The sequence below is a fragment of the Strigops habroptila genome, chromosome Z, assembly GCF_004027225.2.
Source record: "Strigops habroptila isolate Jane chromosome Z, bStrHab1.2.pri, whole genome shotgun sequence".
Taxonomy (NCBI): Eukaryota; Metazoa; Chordata; class Aves; order Psittaciformes; family Psittacidae; genus Strigops; species Strigops habroptila.
Window position 1 is genome coordinate 2290564 of NC_044302.2, and position 19981 is coordinate 2310544.

Below are 19981 nucleotides of genomic sequence, written 5' to 3' on the forward strand. Positions count from 1 at the left end.
GTGCTGCTGCAGGGGTTAGTGCTTTTCCTCTGCTGTAAGATGATGGAAAACCAGGATGTGACACCGGGACTGCTCCCTCCCTTCCGTGTCTCTCGTGGTGGGCACTGCCAGCCTGATCCCATACCCGTGTCTCACAGGGAACATTGTCTGTACATAGAGATGCCTCACAGACCTCAGGGAGTGTTTCTAAAAGGGGAAAGCTGCAAGAAGTGCTTTATTATTTAATAAGTCCCATCTCAGGTGACCCTTATGTTGGTACTTGAAAAATAACCCTTCCAAATGCAGGACTAGAGGGGATTTTGGAGGAAGAGAAGCAGGCAGTTGGCAGCCAGACAGGAGTCTGCTAACCTGCTCTTCATTTGACCTTCACGTTTGTGCAGCCTGCACTGCCACTGACTGACTCTCAGTCCGTGTGTCTGAAAATTGTATTAAATGAGGTTTTTTAAAAGGTATTTTTATTAGTGTATACTTCTGGGTCACCTTTAACGGGTTTTGCTTAGTTAATCAGCTGCTTTGAAGAACATTAGGATTCTCTGTGTAAAATAATGCACTATTAATGAAGACCTTAACTGGAGGAGAAGGACAGGATGAGAGTAGCATGGGAGCACTGTGCTTCATAGTAATGCTATATTGAACTCCTGTGCCTGAAGATAAGTAGAGCTTATCTCCTTTTCTCTATTCTCCCCTACTTAACCTTAAAGTATTCCTCCGCAGGAGAGGAGGGTATTATGTACTAGCGCTGTGGGCTGCATAGGAAAGGCATGTGAGGGACACAGCTCAGTAAATTTCTTTTTAAGGGTGGTTCGGTGATCCTAATAAACAAATAAACAAACCAAACTCTTTTAATTGTTACAAAAGGAGGCTCTTAAAGGTAGGATGAGATGAGAAACAGAAAAAGTGCTGCTTGCAGCAGGCTGTGAAGCAAAGGGTTTCTCAGAGCATGGGTTTTGAGTGGTGTAGGCTGCACAAGCTGCCAGCCTGTTTGACCACCACCACTCATTTTGGGGCAGAACTAGTTTTTGAGGGAATTTCTGCTAAGCAAATGTAACATGAAGCCCTGCTGCAGTTAGAATGTGTGGCACTCACGGCAGTGTGCGCTTCGGCCAGGGCAGTTTTAAGACCATTATTACCAGGGTTGTTAATTCAAAGCTTGCTCGTACCAATCTGCCTCCAGACAGGCTTCTCTCTTACGCAGCTTTGCAGTGTTCACACTCGCAGATGCAGTGCACAGTTGGGATTGGGTCTGGAAGTTAAATACTAATTTATGTGCATTTTTAGACGGCTTAATTATTAGCACATTCTTGGGAATGCTTTTAAATTGGTTCAAGGTTAGTGTTAATAGTTTTCGAGTCTCTCTGTCACTCCTGAAAAAAATTTGTAAGAATTTAATGCTGCTGAATGGCTTCTGCACATTTCCCTAATGGGGTCACCTTCTCAAAGGTGCACAAAGTGCTTGTTCTTGTTAGTTCCTGCCAGTTGTTTAGTGCCACAGTTCCTTCCATTTCCATTTCTCTCACTGTGGTTTTGTGTCTTTATTTTGGGGTACAGGGGTGCTTGATGCTGTTGGTAAAGAGAAGCAGGAAGATGTTTCCACGTTGCAAACTAGGAGGTTCTGGTAAGAAATGCTGTTCCTCCGAATAATGTCAGGAGGAGGCTTTTTATCCCCTGTTACACTTGTTACTGAAATAAAGTGAATGTTGTGGGTTTTAGTAACTTATTTACACACACCCCACCCCAGTGTCAGTTACGTTTAGTGTTCTCCTCTGTAATAAAATCTGTGCAAATAAAAATGCTTATAGAAAGATAAGTGTCAGGTAGGAAAGGGTGTTCTGGCAGTGTGGGAACCAATCTTGGGGCATCGTTAAGTTTTCTCACTCTGCTTCTGAGCAGAAATACCTGGAAGGTGCTGTTGTCTCCTCCAATTCCTGCTTCCAAACCTGTTTTAACTACTTTGTACATGTCAAAGTCCCATCCTGTGCAGGGGTATACATTAGACTTAGGTTTGTCAATCTGATGGCTACATAATGTAGAATAACCAGTAGATATTTTTAAAATACATACAAAAAAAGTGTGTGTCTCTGGCAATTTGAGAGATGGATGTAGAAGGAAAAAGAGTCATTTACCCTAATCAGCACCTGGTTTATCATACTTCCTGTGCATTGTTCTGAGTCTTTCCTTGTCATTTACAGGCTGAATGTGTTCAGTGTGCCACTTTATAAGAGTGCGGTTCGTCTGGATTCCTTGCAGCAGTTTTTTAGACACACCCTGACCGAGGTTCTTACCTACAACCCATTGTTGAAAGGTAGGAATAGGTGGAGAGAAGTGAGTGTCTCCAGGGTGTGTCACTGTGCATCCGGAGCTCCATCTTACCCAGGCCTCACGGAGTCCAGCCTGGAGGAGCCAGAGAAGCTCCTGGCTTCCCAGCTCTTTCCCAGGGTCTATATAAGCAGGGTGCCAGATCAGACAAACAAAAACCCAAAACCCCCAAAATCTGGGCTCTAGAGGGCTGTAGTTCAGGAGAATACTGTAGGTGGAAAATCAGCGCCCTCAAACAGAGCTTCAGCCAATGGCTTGTGAACAGATATTAGGAGTCACACCTAATATCAGTCTTTATGGGGCAGACACAGGAAAGCTCTGGCCTCTGGGGGCAGTTGTGGCCAAAGGAGAAACTGGGTGGGAGAGGCAGTGCTGCAGAGAGCTTGGGGGTAAAACAGTCTGGTCCCTTGTGTTTGGTTTACGCACAAGATGTGGCCTTTCTCTGCTGGCTCGGTGTTTCTTTTGGTAGATAAGAGGTAGCGACAGGAAGGCTTCTAATCCCTGATTGGTAATTGTGAAGCTTGATGTTTTTAGGAAGAAATATGTCTGGGCTACAAAATCTCTGGTAAAATCACTCTGAGCTATGTTTAGAGCTGCTTGCCTGTTGTGTGGGAGAGCTGTGTCATTGCTGGCTTGCAGTGGGGAGAAGTTACCGAGGAAAATGATGATTCCTTGCTGATTCTCTGTTGGCCTATGAATGTGTGATCCCAAGAACAGCTTCGAGATGACAATGCCATAGTGAAATGATACGGTCCTTGTTGCCACAGTCTGTGTTCCAAAGACAAATAAATGGGGGACAGAGTATCTCAGTGGGCAGTTTTTAAAGTATCTGGCTGCCAAAGCCAAATCTTTTGTGGAAGTGTGTGGTTAACTTAAATGTTTTGGGTGTATTTTAATATCTATTGCTGAAAAGTAAACTTTTATTTTTCTGGGTGCAGTGTCCGATGCCATCCACATGCAGAAAGAGTGGAGCTTTACAAGAACCTGTTCGCTGCTCACTACGTTGTATCGCAAAGTAGGTCTCCCTGGTTTCACGAAGAGAACTTTATTATGTTGGGTTTATATTCGTTGAAATATCTGAAATGAGTTTATTTAAAAATAGTGTGTTCCAGTCACAGTTGCCAGAAATTGTAGGCAGGAGGAACATGAAGAGAGAGTACTATTGGGGTTTTAATTTGTGCAAAGCCCTTAATGAGAACAACAATGATAACTGAAGATGTGAATTTTGACTGTTACAGAATATGACATGACTCCTGAAAGAGCTGAAATATTGCTGTTTATTTTAGCCAGGGATGGTTCGAATCCAGGGTGGTATCTGGCCCTGGAAAGCTGATGCAGAAGATGTACACAGGATAGCTTTTTCAAAAGACACCTGCATGTTAATCCTGACAGTGTGTTTCACTCTTATGGGTGGCTGCATGTCATAGCTGAAATGAATTGCTTTCACTCTTCCAGCTGTTTGTGGCATTCAGTGCAAAGGAGTCAATCTGCCAGCTGCAGCAAGTGCTGGAGACTTATGAAGTGAACTGGCAGCACGTCCTGTCCTGTGTTTCCACACTGGCAGTCTGTCATGCTGAAGCTGAGCAGCTCTTCAAAGGTAAATAGGTTTTAGCAAACCTTCAAGCTAATGTCTGCTTGTTGTTTCTCAGGTATTCAAGAGGGAAACCATGCTGACTGGTGTAGCAACACAGATATTCGGAGTTGCTCTTTGAGATTCCTGCATGGAAAAGCAGAAAAATCTGCTTTTCCATTCAGACTTTCCATGTTGGTGGCCTGGCGATGTGAATGCCAGGCCTTGTGCCTGACAGTTCTCAAACTCTGTGTGCAGCTAAGAATGGTTATTTGGTAGTTACCTTCATTCTTAGTTGGAGTAGCAATTACGGGAGCTTAATTCTTCTATATCGCCTCTGCTAGCAGAGCTTGTTTGTTAGAGCTTCTTACTGATTATCCCATTGCTGGACTCCCTGCAGTTCCTGCAGGTTGAAATCCAAGAGTTGACTGTTGAAAGTGCATGAAAAAATATAAGGAAGTCCCAAATGTTCCCCAAGCTGCAATACATGTCCTTCTGATGTTTTATCGCAGATATTTGGCTTCATTTGCTGTAGAAAATTACAGCACAGTATCAAGAGCAAAGTTTGGGGTTATTGTTTCATTTTTCTAGATCTACTGAGCCATCTCCTGATAAAGGCCTTTCGGAATTACGACATGGAAAGTATGATCACAGCATTCCTGATAGCTCGGCAGGCTGCTCTAGAGGGCCCTGCTGTGTTCATGCCTTACTCTGAATGGTTTAAGGTAAGATGAACTAAGGCCTGACTCTAAGTATGTGAGGAAAACTGTGCATAAGGAACGTTCTGCTGCACCGTGGAAGCCTCCGTTCAGACAAGATAGCCAGGAATTAGGGGGGAAGTGGGAGGGAACCCAAAACAAAGAGTAACAAGTGATTGCATTTGTATTAGGAATGATTTAATATTCATTACTGCCTTTATGTCTCCAAAGAATATATTGGTTTGCTTTCTCTGGTCTTCCCTCCTTTCATCTTTTAAGTCCATCGTACCTTCTCATATTATTTGTCAGGAATGCAGACATGTAATTCCTGTTATAATCATAATCTTGGATGTATTTCAGTGTCTTGATAACCAACACTGTTCTTATTGCATAAGCTGTGGGTTATTGCAGATGAAACATTCGTATTTCCTGGATGTTTGCATGCAGCTGTAATTGCTGTGTTTGACCTTATAGATAATTGGTTGTTAGCTTCTAGTTGTAAACATGCAGGTATTTTAGGTATGCAAATCTCCACATAATTTAAACCTGTAAATTCCTTTGTATGAGTTTGCAAACCTAAAACTCAGCCTTTGCTGACGGAGCATTCAGGATGTATCAAAAGGTAAATCAGTTACGTTCTGTATAGTCTCAGACTGGCTTATTTTCCTTACAATGCTTGGGTAAACCTGTGTGGAAACCTGCAGGTTTGTGGTTCCCTCGTGAATCTCACTCCTTTGATGCATTTCAGTGTTGCCCTATTTAACTCCTGTAAGTGTTCTCATGGTAGCACATCAGAATGAGTGTTAAGCGCGACACGGCACACTCTGGAAACTGGACAGAGAAAGTCAAAACTTCTGTAGAGACTTCTATAAACTTTCTCTGTAGACTTATCGTAGAATCCTGTGTTGCAAGGGACCTTAAAGCTCATCCAGCCCCAACCCCCTGCCACGGGCAGGGACACCTTCCACTAGAGCAGGTTGCTCCAAGCCCCTGTGTCCAACCTGGCCTTGAACACTGCCAGGGATGGGGCAGCCACAGCTTCTCTGGGCACCCTGTGCCAGCGCCTCAGCACCCTCACAGGGAACAGCTTCTGCCTAATGGCCTATAGTCATTTTCTAGAAAGATTCTTTCTCCAGGAGGATTCTCCTGATGGGAAGCAGATCTCTAATGGATGTCTGGGATTTGTGCACTGAGTTGCAGCATTGCTGGGATGAGGATTCTTTCCATGCTGAAAGGCTGTGTTGTCATTTTTCCCTGTCTCAGGCTTCCTTTGGGAATGCCGGTGGTCACCACAGGAGCAGTAAGAAAGCTCTGGTCTTCCTCTTTGAGTTCTTGTCACAGCTGGTGCCCTTTGAAGCAGCACCATACTTGAAGGTGAGAAGATGCTAATGCAGATGGTTTTCTAAAGACTGATGCAGAACTGCTCCGAAGCGTGTGCCTTTGACTAGGCTCAGCATGTTATTAATGTTGTTATAGTAATCGCATTACTGCTGATACATTATTCAAAACCTTTCTGAAATAAGTAAGGACAAGATTTTTATTTACTTGACAAGAAGGAGAACTCCTTTCATGGAGTTAAATTTAAGTACTTCAGTGATTTTTGTTTGTGTTGTTGCCGGGGAAAAATTTCCTGTTGGTTGCCATGAAAATGGCTTATCTTACAAGAAGCAAGAACATATTCTTTGGGGAGTATTTGAGGTAAATGGCCGCAAACATTAACCAGAATTTCTACACTGTAAAAGTGTCAAATCTTGAGAATTTCATATTTCAGGTCCATATAATGTGTCCACCTTTTGTGCCAGCGAAACATCGGCCTGTTCTTTTGGAGTACATCACTCTGGCTAAAACCAGACTGGCTGACCTCAAGGTCAGTCAAAATCATCTCTTTTCAAAGAATTCTTCCTGGATCTGTTCAAATACGAGCTGTGTTGTGACCATGTGCATCTCTGTAACCTCACATAGGTTGCTATAGAAAATATGGGACTCTATGAAGATTTGTCATCCACAGACGAGTCTGTGCAGGTACTGCTGGTGTAGCTGACCGTTTTCTCATCAGTCATGTCCCTCTTCTTCTGGAAAAGAGTTTAGGCTATCAACCTCTCTGCCATTCCTACCAAGTTTAAGCATGCTGCCAAATCGTCTTCAGCTTTAAGATGGGTTAGTGGCTATAAATATGCAGATTTCCTCGGATTTGGTAGCACTTCCGTTGAGGGATTTGCTCCAAATGATTTGATCACATAGGAAAGCATTTTTTTAATATATATATATATATATTCTTTTCAGTGTATCATGTCATCTTTTTAGTGTTTTATCAAAGTGTTCATACTCAAAGGAGACTCAGGGAGGGAATCTGCAGTTTCACACTATGGTTTGTGATAAGTTTTGGGTAATAACAGTAATTGATAAGGAAGCATTTGGCTTTATTGTCCCTTCCTCTGTTTTGATCACAAGTACGGTACATGAGGGGCCTCATTTATACAGTCAGTCAACTGCAGTATCTGACATACAGGCTGGCAACAGGGTAGCTGAGTGTACTGCAATGAGATGTAGTCCTGTGATGAGCTAGAAGTTGTAAGTGAAGATTTAATGTCATTTCTTCCAAGTCTGATCTGTTTGTCAGTTGAGAAACTGGTACAAGTTGTAGTCTTAAGCTTACTTAGAGCTCAGACAAGAGAAACCCAGATGGCAGTCCCTTTGTCTGGAGTGTAGTAGCATGGGTTGGGGTTTAATTCTAAGTGTACAAACTAAAATAGAATAACAATAAACCAGACCTGGAGCAGAAAAGATACTGCCCCTGATGGGGTACAACTGGATATATGATGTGATGTTAAGCAGGAGTATCTGCTGCAGCTGCTGTTGGAGGTGTGTACAGAAATACATGGACCTTTGAGCTGACCCAGAATAGCTGTTACAAATAACAACCTTAACGAGGCAGGCTGATGGTTCAGGCCCTGCTCCTCCATCCTGCAGTTTTACTCTGCATATCAGGTAGTTCTTGTTATTTGGTTGTGTTTGCTCAGTCACTTCCCAGCACAGACGACTGTTAACTAACTCTGGAAGAACAAGCAGGGAAAGTATTGTCATCCTTGATTTCTCACAACATCTTTCTTTCCTTGTTACTTGTGTGAGCCAGCCCCAGGGCCAGGCACTTCGTGATGTTGAAAAGGCCCTTCAGATATTTGAAAACACAAGGAAGATCCCAAGATCTGTGATGGAAGCCAGGTACCATGTGTTTTCCAACTCTTCTGGGTTTTAGCTGCAGTAGTAGTGATGATAATGATAATAATAATGATGATGATGATAATAATAATAATAAAAGCCAAGTCCAGATCAAAATAACAAAATAAGAAAAATTGAGGATATGAGCAAAGGAGGTTTTGGGAAGTTCTTCTTCCTCAGTAGTCATCTAAATAGAGGTTATTTGTGTAAAGAGTGAAAAGGCATGTGCACACCTGCAAAAGTCCACAATTGTGATAATAAATAAAAAGTAGAACTAAAGAAATGAATAACTATTGGCTAATCTGAGCTTGATTCATCTATGGTTATTCATGGCAACATGAATATTTCTTGTTTGCAGGAGCCAAATTAACTGTTGTGGTAATGAGGTGGCACTGCACAGCTTTGGCATGGTTAATATTTTGCTGTATTTATTTTCTGTCTCAGTATTTTCAGGCGACAGTATTATACTTCCTGGTTCCTTCCTGCTTTGCTCAGGCCGCGTGTGGTTAGTATTTGGTTTTGGCTTCTCTTTTTTTGATCCTCCCATTTAGATGTGTCTAATACATAGTTTGTACATACCCTGCCTCTTTTTCTGTTGCAGCTCCCTAAAACCCCAGATGCACGCATGGCTTTTATAGATTCTTTAAAGAGGTATTGTGACTTCCCAGTGTAACTTTCTGTGCTTCTAGACTTTTCTTGTGGGAACATTTGACTTCGCATCAGATTATTGGAGGCTTTGATACCTTGTTTGCAGAAGGCTGAGCCTTGGCTACCCCTCTTGGCAGGGCTTCATGGCCAGACTCGTGGTGTGCAAGTTGTGAAGGGAGTAGTTTATTTGTACAGGTGAATGTCTTCAGTTCTGTAATTGGTCCTCTAGCCACTGTAAAACCATTAACTAGGAGTCCCATGCAGCCCTCTGGCTGCAGGCAGGATATATTTTTATACAGATTTTGGAGGATACTGCTGAATATAAAATTTAACCACTGAAAGAAGATGAGCCCCACTGGGGCTCTTTGGGAAAGGATATTGGAGAAGTGGAATATGAAACTGAAATGTCTGTTAACGCTCTACGAGCTGCTCTTGAGGCACCCCAGGAGAGCACAGCCCTTATCAGAACTCAGGCTTGTCCTGTATGCATGTTCAGAAGTGCTTTTCTGCATTGCAGAAGCAGCTTTCTTTTAAATCCAGTAATTCCCCTGTAACCTATCATGAAGAAAAAATGTTCGTGACACTGCCTACAGATGAGGCATTTGGTCCTGCCTCGTCATTCCGGTCTGGCTCTAAAATTAAAGACTGGATCATTGTTTAAAGTTAAAGTTGTGAGAGAACCAGCTGGGTTTTGGGAAGCCTCATGTAATATGTTTTTAGTACTGACTGCCTGCCCAGCAAGCATCGAGATCAGACTTTGACCTCCATCACATCAGTGTTTTAGATGCATGAATCCTGCATGTCACAACTTACTCTCATGTGATCTTAGACACGTCTTATATCTGGAATGGGTATTAATGCATGTGTTAATAATATATATAGCATTGGTTTTGTGTAGTGTGTGTTACATGTGTATAACGCTTGCTATGAAAGCCTTAGATACAGATTTCTTGCCCTTGTGTCAGATGATGATTAAAAAATGCTTCAGATGCTCTGTATGCTTAGGAGCCTCTAATTACATTTCATAGCACAGCTGTTGTTTGGGCTTATACTTAATAAAGCTGGAGTTTGAACGTGGTTGTGTGGTATAATGAATGTATTTTCTTTTTCTGTTTTGTTACAGAATTGATAGAATACCCTCCAACTTGTACTCCAAATACATGCAAGCCTGTCTTTCTGTGAAAGAGAAGACGTTACAAGGTAAAAAGTATAACATTTACTTCTGGATCAGTTTGAAGAAAAGTGATTTTTTCCATTGATGCCCTCCTGAATTGAAAATTTTCAAGAGGTTACAGCTGATGAGGCCTTTAATCTACACATAAGTATGTGTATGTTCTTTATGTCTTACTGAGGTATTAAGGAATTACTCTTGTAATGACTCTCTGCCTATCCTGCTTGGGCGGGATTGTGGAGTTCTGTGCTGCGGCTGCAAACAATGCCTGAGCTCGCTGATTTGAATCTACCTCAGAGACATCTCCATGAATCAGCATTTGCAGCTTGAATGCTCCTCGGCTCTGGCTAGCCCGGGGTGTGAACCTGCTGTGTTGATCCCTTGCGTAATGGCACTGTCTCAACTCATCATGCTCCTCTTTTAAGAATGGATTACTGTGTGTGATGGAGCTCTGGGGAAACAGGAGGGGCTAGGAACAAAGCCAGCAGGACAAGGATTGCAGCCCATAGTTTACATGTGTTTGGGTGAGAGGGCCCCGCTAATTTCAGGTCCCTTCACTGTAGCCACATTACTAGTACAGTGTGTGTCAGTGTAGTAGGTATTTAATAAGCCCTCCTATCTCTTTCAGCAAGTGGTTGTTTCAGATGCATCTTAAATGGGTGACATCTTCACCACAGGTTTATAGAAATGGAAAGGTCAGGCTGGTAAGCAGAGAGCGTTCCCAGAGTGTGGTGGAGATAAGTGTGCTCCGTGTACACAGCATCTGTAACTGAGTCCTTCTTAGGGGAATTTGGGCCTTTGAAGCTCTCTGGAGATGCTGGAGAAGCGTGACAAAGCAGTCCTGGGGCACCGCAGATGTGCAGCAGCCTGGCTGCTGAGGTTGTCCTGGCAACCGGCAGGGATGAAGGATCTGGCGTGCTGGGTTGGGATCGGCAGGATCCCAATGGGCAGCGGGGGCTCGGCAAGAGGCCTTGAATTGCCAGTGACCTCTAGTGGCACTGCATCCCGATCCGCCTGATCTGTGTCCCCTCCCGGCCCCTACATCCTAATCGCGTCCATAGGCCTCTTGCACAGAGACTGGATTTAGGGCAGCATCGGCTGATGGTCAGCTCTAAGCCTGTCCTGTTCATTAGTGCTCACTCTTGCACCTAAAGGTGACTCAGCAGACTCCTTGTTACTTGCAGTGTGTTTATAACGAGTATTTGTTTTAACCTTTGTTACTTCTTATGTTCACTGCTGAGTTATTTCTGGCCCATGTACAAGACGCTGCTCCTGCCTAACCAACTGTATGGGTGGTTTTTGGGGCTATGCTGTGGCAGCTTGTTGCTGGTGGCACTCTCTTTCTAGTGGTAAAAGGAATTTCCTTTTAATTCTTTTAAACAAAAAACAGAGCAGAGGAACATGTAGCATCTGGAGATGTTGCATGGAGGAGACGCTGATGATGTAGTATTCACACTGCCTCTGAATTTTGAGACTGGTTCCAGTCTTTTGAGGACAGCAAATGTTTCTGTGAAGGGCAGAGCACTAAAGCAAGTAGGAAAAAACTCTGAAAGGAGAACTCTTTTATCTCTTGTCTTAAAAAAACTAACTTCCTTTCTGCAACTAGGTGTAAACTCATAAATGATTAATCAAATAGCACATTTTGAATGTGAAACCAAAGCTGTTTATGTGGCAGATTGATAGTTTGGGGACCTGCTGTACCTTATAGAAAAGTAGATACTGTTTTTAAAGAAAATGTATGCAGAGGTTGGTGAATGCTTTTTTTGAGCTGATAGAATGTGCGAAGGTGAGGGTAATGTGTTGCATTTCTCTCTTACTCGTCTAGATGGATCGCAAGTAGGGACCAGCCATTCCAAAGAGCCTGTGGAGCAGCTGAAGGCTGACCTGGCTGAACTAAGGATGCTGATTGTGGAGCCGGCTAAGCATGAAGGTATGTGGGAAGGCAAGTTACAACTACCCATTACTGACTGTTAAAAGCTGCATTAATAAAACGTGGCTAATGCTAGCCAAAGCAATAGCAGTAGTTACTTGCCACTGGCACCCGAAAATGGTAATCTTTCAGATCTGTATAATCCTTCCAGCTATGAATATATGTGTGTGTGTATATATATATTAATGTCTGACCTGTTTCCATGCTTGAGTTCAGAACTTCAGGTCTCTGTGGTGATACTTGGTACCACACTGATCTTTGCCAAGGCAGGCAGCCCTATTCCTGGGTCTCGCCTGGTGACCTGGGCCCCTTTTTGAAGGCTGTTTCCTTTCTGGTGTGAAAAACTATTCCCAATATGTATTGGTAATAGTACTGGGGAAAAAATAGTGCTGCCTTCTAAAATGAAGGCAGTGATCACTGTGTTCCATTTAACTTTTTTTTTTTTTGCTCATTAAAGCTTTTAGTAACATTCTTTGGGCTCTGATCAATTAGAGTATATATTTCACTTGTTATTCTTCCTGCTATGTGGAACTGTAAATCTTTTATGCTTTCTGTCCTGGTTCTCCTCTCCTCCTGTTAACCTTCCTGCAGATGTGCCAGCACAGGTTGCAGTGGTTTCTGACAGACTGGCAAGAGTCTTGGGTCACAGCGGTGATGAGAGTGAAGCTGCTACTTTGCATTCTCCAATCCAAATTGACATTTCTGCCCCCAGGCTGGAGCCCCGCCATCAGAGTGTGAGTACAGCCTTCCTTGGGGTGAGAAATGAGGGGTTGGGTGGGTAAAAATGCATCTGGGTAGTACTGTGTGAAAGGCTGCTTTGTCTGTGGAGAACAGGAAGTACATTTCTCCTTTTGTCTACCTTGTCCTGCCCTGCACAGACTGTTCATATCTTTTAACCTCCTGGAAGTTGTTGGATGGCTGGTGGCGAGATCTGGAGATATATTCTATCAGAGTAGTCCTGTAGTGGGCTAGGCTTTCCTCACCAGGCTTGTCTCTGTTGTGTGCTGGGATCATTCCTGAGCTGTTAGTGGCTTAGTTCTCCATCTCTTAGTGCCAGTGGATCTGTACAACTTGTAGCACATGTCACTAACTGATTTGTCTCCTTGTTTTAATGTTGGGAAACATACACAGCAGAAAACTAGATCTAGATATCCAGCCCAACAAGTAGGAATTAGCAATGTGTCTCTAATTCCAGGTTGTGGATCTTCTACTGGCATCATTCTGCCAAAACCTAATCGCTGCTTCCTACTTTAACCCTCCTGACAGGTAAGATGCAGATAAAAAAGTAGGGAAATCAAAAGTGGTTAATGCATTAGAATTCCAACACTTGTCCAGGGGTGAGGAGAGGCTTCTGCTTGTCCATACCCACTGTGCCAGGCTGGCAGTTGCAGGCTGCTTTATTCTGAGGCTCTGTAATCTAAGAACTAATGTGCTTTGATGTATACGTGTGAATAAACCATGTTTCTCCTCTTTTGTTACTGATCCCTTCAGAAGAAGGTGGCATTTGGCTCTACTTTGTGCTCTGTGACAATGTATAAAAACTCTCTACAAACCCTATGTGCTCAGGTTGGTGTTTTCAGCTCAGTGGTGGAGGATGGGGAATGAAGCAAATTCCTTTTGTCCAGGAATTGCTTGCTGGCTGACATCAGAGAGCAGGGGTGGAGAATGCCTGTCTTCTGACAGCAAGTACTGATGTGTCTTTGCGGTATCTTTTTGACACATTCACCCTTCATCCCTAATGCCATATATAATATGAAATGAGTGAGGCATAAAGCCTAACACTGCAGGTACAGGAAGAGCAGGATACGCCTTCTCTTTACCTCTCATCCACTTTTGCCCCTGGAAGTGGCTCAGTTTGATTCTGGCCTGTATGAGGAGGGAGAGGCAGCACTCCACTGCCTCTGGAAGGACTCTGTTAATAGCTACCTCTTTCCTGATGTAACAGAAGTCTGTAAACATTGTGGTCTGGTAAACATTTCAGTGGAAAATGGCTTTGTTGGGAAACAACGTTGTGCTGACAAGCTGCCTGCAAGCCCACCTGCCAGTGGCACTAAACTAGGTGCCTTCCCCTCTGGAGTGCATTGTGCTGTGGCAGCCAGCGCATCTTTCCCCTCTTTTGACTTGTTTTGCCCTGGAGCAACTGAATCTGTGTCAAAAACCTGTGCTGAAAAGTAGCTGTGATAAGCTACTGTGATAAGGGCATCCCAGGAAATTGTTTCTAAGCCCAACTCCCCATCCCGTCTCCTCTGAGGATATGCTGGGTTTTGTCAGCTGGGTGGGAAAGTCCCTTCCCCTGTTTTGCAACAGGACCTTGCCATATTAATTCCTTTTCTGCCCTTGCTTTGTTTTTTTTTTGATCCCATTTATTGCTCTGCCTCTGTTTACCTTGTGCTCTCTGTCTGAAAAAAGCTGACTGTGCCCCACGCAGCTTCCGCCTGTCCTTGTTATCTCGGAACACCTCTTTGACTATATATTAGGCACTGGTAGTGTTCATGTCTTTGTAGGGGTCCTCTGCTCAGATATTCCAAAAGTTACACTTCCTTTGAACCCTTAGATGGAATGATAATTATCCTGTATTTACAAGCATGGCTCAGGTTCACTGTGTTTAAGCATTTTTAAATACCTCTTCCTGTACTGGGGATAAAAAGCAGCAGTAAAATGAGCGTGTGGGTTTTCCCTTCTGCAGGCAGGGACCATGTCTCTCCTTGTTTGTGAAGATGATGTGTGGACACAGGAAACTCCTACCTGCGCTTCTGGGCAGGCTCTGCCAGCTTATTTATCATCAGGTTAGTTTTCCACCCAAGAATAACATGGTTATAGTGTGCTAAAGGCTATCCTACCTCCATTTCCTGTGCTATGGGGCATGTACCTGTCTGGACTACACCTTGGAGGGACTTCACTAGTGTTCAAGCTTCCAAAAAACCCTCATTTTGGTCCAGTAGCATGAACTTGCTCTCAGAAGTGTGAGCTGAATGTTCTCCTGCAGAAATACATAGGTTAGAAGGTTAATGCATTCTGAGATACAGCAGCTAAAATAAGCAAGTGTATGAACAAGCCAAAAGAAAACTAGTAGAACACTTAGTTCCTGAGCTTCCACGCTGAATAACACAGTTGTACACCCCTTTTAAAAATACCCCAAATCTGGGGTGCAGCAGCGTGTGGCTTCTCAAGAACTGTTGGTTTAATTTCCTTTACCCCATGACATTGCAGAGCTCAGACTAAAAGCCTGATAAAATGTCATAGAAGCTAAAAGCCTTGAGAATCTCCGGTTCTTCTGGGCTGAATTTACAGCTAGTTTCTTCAAGTTACTGTGTTACAGAAACATCCAAATTTTGCTGCATGTTGAGCAAAGATAGCTGCACAATTTCAAGGAAGGAAGAACACGTTTGATGTACTTGGTGCCTCTCATCTGCTAAATTGATACTGCTGCACTAATTAGTCAGTGGGCAGAAGTAAATGTTCTGCTACTTGGTAAATTCTGATTTATTTTTTTTCCCCCCGAGAAAGGTGGTTTTGTTACAAACTAAATGTGTGTCTCTCTAGTTCTTTACTTGCGTTTGGCTTGCAGGGTCCTTCCCTGAATGATGCTCACATTTTAGGACTAGCAGCTTTTGTGGTCCACTTAAGTGAATCCAGAGCTTTAATTCCTGAAGTGGAAGCCAATTTTGGGATTTCTCTGCCTGTTCCTGCGAAGCTCCTTTCCCTTGCTGAGTACTTGAACTGCTTGCTAGTGTGCAGGACGGAAGAATCATTTGCCTTCTGCATGAGGTGAGGTCGTGCCTCCACCACGTGTCCTTGCTTCCCTGGTTTGCCACAGGAGGGATGCTCTTAAAGCGCATGAAGAGCTCTCAAAAGCAAATAGGTTAAAAGCATTTTTAATACTCACTCTTTGTTTTGACTTTGGACTTCAGGTTTGTTCTTTTTCTCTCTCAGGTTTTGCACTGCAGCGGTATCTTACCTTATGAGCAAGTTCTCATCCTGCTCTGATGATGATTTGCGTGCCGTGCTTCCTCCTAGCCTTGTTAAAAAGGTAAAAGGAAAAAAGTTTTGCTCTTACTTATGAGAACGATCAGTCTCAGTTCAATTTCCTGCTGCAGATTCCTGTGCAACTTTAACTCATACAAAGGAAACTATATAAAAATGCATCTTGGTATCCTCCCATCTTACCATTTTGTATATTTGCTTGTTTGGCAGTGACACACAACCTGAGATTGCACTGAGCCTTTTTTTTTTTTGGTAATGGAAATGTGCAGGGGTCTGTGCCTTTGTTTTAGCTGCAGTACATCATGCCACGGCTGAGCTTGGAAGCTCGGGGAATCCTGTGTGAAGAGGCTAAAACTGACCTCCTCTGGAGTTCTCTGTCACATCCCTCTCCGAACTACAGAAGAGCCAGCCTCTGTTTATGGAAACAAGCACGATTTCAAGAGCTCTTGAAGGAAGAAGCATTCCAGGTATAAATATTTTCCGTGACTTCAGTTCACACTGTAATTCTCGTTTTTCAGATCTGCCCTTTGCAATTTCCTTATTGGCCATAAAAAGCTGCTTGTAAAAACTTAATGCCTGAAAAGTTGGTCTGACAGCTGAAGATGTCACGTGCTCAGTGTTATTTGTAAGTTTTCATGGTGATGGTAAGGTCGAAATAGAAAATCAGAGTCAAGTTTTTTGTCCTGCTTATTGTGAAAGCAGAAAGCTTGGCAAGTTATACTGTGTCAGTAAGAAAATGGTCGGGAAGTGTAGAGAACAGGCCTGTCTGTAGCCTCAGCTTCCTGCTGTGTACTGCCTATGAAGTGATGGTGAGTCAAATCACTGAAAATACTTGCTTTTTTTTTGGTGCTTTGTCTAAATGTCAATGTTCTCCTGAACCACTTGTGTTTCTCTGATTGTTTGGCTCTGCCTTGCTGAGAAGCAGGTTAAAATCACAGCTATTCTCTTTATACCACCCTTGGACAGGATTTCTTTTTTTAACTTGGTTCATATAAAACCAGCTTGTCTTTGTGCAGAGGAGTTTGTCATGTTACTAGAATGACTCCTCGTGCTTGGCTAGCTTGATGTACAAGGCTAAAATAGCTTTGCATTAAAACCTTTCTTTGATGCTTGTACCAGTCTGTCTGACTATGGTGCTTTGTTCATTTTAGCATTTATTTCTAATAACCTGTGTTCATTCTGGTATCTAGACTTTGAGATGATGAGCATGTTTGGAAATGTCAGAGGGGTGGGTGTGTGTGGGTGTGTGTGAGATGTTTTATAGGCTCGCTTACAGTAAATTTTTAATGCCATTGGGGTTTTAGTTTAGATTTCTTGCAAGGGAAACAGCACAAGAACTTCTTTGGGTTGGTGTTTTCTGTCTCATCTGTCTTAACCTGTGCAGGATTGTGTCTGGGGGTGGGTGAAGGTGGGTTTTATGTTGGGAAAAAGGTGACTGTTCTGCACAAGTTGCCTTCCTGGTCTGCCCTCTTACCTAACTCATTGCTTTTCCCAGTTATCTTTCAGAGAGTGGCTGCTGTTGGAGCTGGAAGTGTACCCTGAAAAGGATATTCTCTCTGCTTCAGAAAGGTAAGTGCAGAGGGGCTCTGTTGAAAAGAGAGTAGCTCAAGAGTCTTTCCCACCCATATCAGGAAAAAGTACTGAAGATCAGGAAGTAAATAAACCAGCTGTTGTGGGGCAGAAATGCCCGTTGACTACTATGGTTTGTCCAGAGTTGCAGCAATGCTAGAATGAGGCATGTTTAACTGAGGAAGTTTACCCAGATAAGCTCTGGCCTGCATGTGCAGTCCTTCCAAATAACTTTTCACAAAACCTCCCTGTTTCCAGAAGCAAGAGATGATTGACATCAGGACATGTGATGTTGGGTGGATGACTTTTCTATCTGTACTTGTATGAGTGCTTTTATCTGTCATTCTGCTTGCTGTGTGAGCTTCCTTTTACATCAAGGGAAGAGCACCATTAAAATCTAATCTGTGATAAGATTTCCTATTTTCTCCTTTTCAATACTGCAGGCAGGATTTCCATTACTGGGCCATCTATCAGTGGTATCTTCCTGCACCTTCTGCGTGTGGTGGCTGCGATGGAGACCTGGAGAAGGCATGTGGCACTATTATCAATACCATTTTGGATTCCTCACAAAGGTATTCTGCATCATGACTTGCATTTCTGCAGAAGCAGTGGTTCTGCTAATGACCATGCATGCTAGAGGCTGTGAGCTTGTGCCTCACATGGGGCTGTGGAAACAATTCCCTTCTCACAGGTCTGGTTAGAAGTGAAAGCTGGGAGGCGACCCTGCAGGACTCACCAGTCTTTGCATAAGAATCTTGTTTTGGGTGACAGAGGTCTGGGGTTGCAGTCACAGAGTCCCTAGTCTGTCTGCCTTTATGTTGAATTTGTATTCAGATTGTTTGGCCAGACAAGCACCAGTGCCCCTGAGGAAGCGGCTGAAGCTGTAAAACGAGGGAGGTTTAGAGGAGAGTTGCTGTCTCACCTACAGTTTATTTAAGGAACATTAATGTTAGAGCTTCATGTTCATCTGAAGCTATTTGACTTTATTTGAATGGTATTATCCTGCTGGGCTAACAGGGTTAGTTACCTGATGTGTCTCTTAATTTCAGGTTGGACCTGGGTAGCTGCGGCCGGTCAAAGACATCTGTCAATCCTGACATCCTCTGCAAGCTGCAGGTGATTTCAAACTCTGTGTATCTGTACATTCAATCCTTGAATTTGACCCATCAAAGTAAAAAATTATTTCGTAATACCTCCATGTAAATAAGGCTGACATTCAGTTCTCCATGTCAGCAGTTGCATGGAAACTGAGGGAGGGAAGATTTTTCTTATTGATCTCTTTGTATTACTTCACAGAAACATAGAGCATCTGAATGCAAACTAGTGTATAGTCCTGGCAAACTCTGATTTAATTTTTCTTCCCCCATCTCCCTGTTTAGGAGATGGTGCTGGAGCTGGGGTGTAGGCAAAGGTTGCTTTCTTGCCACACCAGACACTTCCTGTTGGAGATTCTCCAGAAAAGACTGAAAGACAGAAAACCTGGCTCTGCTTTGGGTGAGCAGTTGTGGAGGCAGCAGGAGCTGCTGCTGCACAGAAGGTAAATGCAGATCTGAACGGCTGGGAATATCTTGAACAAAACTGCTGATCAAAGAAATTCTAGTGCAATTCCACTGCAAGTGAGGAGGACACTATTGTCATGGTAGCAGTTGTGCAAGAGAGACTTATTCCCTGGTACCCATATGAATTAACAGTGTCTTGCTGCCTTGGGCTTTAGTTGGCCCTGCCAGTAGACTGGATTTCAAAGGCCCATACATCTTCATGGACAATGTTTACAGCTATTCTTCATGCAACTACTTGTGACTGTTCTTAGATTACTCTATTTGCTGCTATCAGCTAGGTATGTGTTTCCATTTTTTGAGTCATTGCTAGTATCTTTGGAAGTTGTGTGTATATCGTGGAAATGCAGGAGGGTTTCTTGGCAATGGGAAAAATTCCTTGTGCAGTTTCTTGCAGTCAGTGTTTGAGATCTGCAGTCAGTTTGAGATCTCTCACATTTGACATCTCTCAAACTCCCCTCGATATCAAAGGCACATGCTCTGAGAGCATGGAGTCTGATTCACTTCTTGATGGTAACCTCAGTTTTGGTTTTGTTTTTCCCTATGTAAGGATCCTCCTGGGGCTCCCTGCCTCCACTCTGATCATGACATGTCGAAAAAGAAAGAAAACAGTGTTGGACTGTGAAGACTTTTTCCATTTTGTGAACTCAGAGCTGGTATGTGTCATTAGCCAAACAGCAATTTCTTGTTGGTAAATGCTCTAGATTAAGACCTTAAACTTGGGTTTAGGACAGGAGTTAAAATGCAGCTAAACTTGGAACAAACTTAGCTTATATTAGATCATAGGGACATTCAACTCATCGAGCTCAAGACTTCCCAGCCCCTAGCTCTGCAGAGGTCTCCTCAGCACTGTCTGCTTTAGGATGATGGCTTTTGGGTTTATTCATTTGTAATTGTGGTGGCATTTTACGCTATGGAGAGAGACTCCTTGGGAAATGGTGTAGGCAAATCTGGAGTGGAGCCAGCCAGCACAGCAGTGGTTGGAGCTGGGAGTGCACTGTCCAGAGGTAGAACCACCTGTGGGGCCTGGTGGTGGCTTGGCCAGTTCTTGGGGGGTAGGAGTTTTCTTTCCAGTTGTGTTGTTCATGACAATGTGTGTCTGTGGTGTGCACACGCGTGCAGCAGCCTGGCGGATGCTGTCTTGTGTGTCTGCCATCGAATGTTTCTCTAGTGTGCGTAACACAGGAGGATAAGCAGATCTCTGCAGCTTCCAGGGAGATCAGCTGACCTGTAGATCCCTCAAGGCACTGTTTTGTGCTCTGAGGATAGCTATCCTTTCTGTTTATACATCCTGACTGCCTTTTCAAGCCCTCCTGCGCT

General features: G+C 43.4%; 1 protein-coding gene across 1 annotated transcript in view; it reads left to right on the plus strand.

Moving 5' to 3' along the window:
- The window catches only part of FANCA (FA complementation group A), a 36541-nt gene that overhangs the window by 8522 nt on the left and 8038 nt on the right, over window positions 1-19981 (plus strand). The window contains exons 10-33 of the mRNA XM_030512004.1: window positions 1549-1615; window positions 2190-2302; window positions 3255-3331; window positions 3772-3913; window positions 4478-4611; window positions 5848-5958; window positions 6356-6451; window positions 6547-6606; window positions 7718-7806; window positions 8248-8308; window positions 8405-8454; window positions 9575-9651; window positions 11448-11552; window positions 12144-12286; window positions 12748-12818; window positions 14239-14338; window positions 15121-15320; window positions 15486-15582; window positions 15827-16003; window positions 17032-17105; window positions 17549-17677; window positions 18155-18221; window positions 18485-18642; window positions 19212-19317. Coding sequence (XP_030367864.1) covers window positions 1549-1615; window positions 2190-2302; window positions 3255-3331; window positions 3772-3913; window positions 4478-4611; window positions 5848-5958; window positions 6356-6451; window positions 6547-6606; window positions 7718-7806; window positions 8248-8308; window positions 8405-8454; window positions 9575-9651; window positions 11448-11552; window positions 12144-12286; window positions 12748-12818; window positions 14239-14338; window positions 15121-15320; window positions 15486-15582; window positions 15827-16003; window positions 17032-17105; window positions 17549-17677; window positions 18155-18221; window positions 18485-18642; window positions 19212-19317 — 2504 coding nt within the window. The remainder of the gene's footprint in view (window positions 1-1548; window positions 1616-2189; window positions 2303-3254; window positions 3332-3771; window positions 3914-4477; window positions 4612-5847; window positions 5959-6355; window positions 6452-6546; window positions 6607-7717; window positions 7807-8247; window positions 8309-8404; window positions 8455-9574; window positions 9652-11447; window positions 11553-12143; window positions 12287-12747; window positions 12819-14238; window positions 14339-15120; window positions 15321-15485; window positions 15583-15826; window positions 16004-17031; window positions 17106-17548; window positions 17678-18154; window positions 18222-18484; window positions 18643-19211; window positions 19318-19981) is intronic.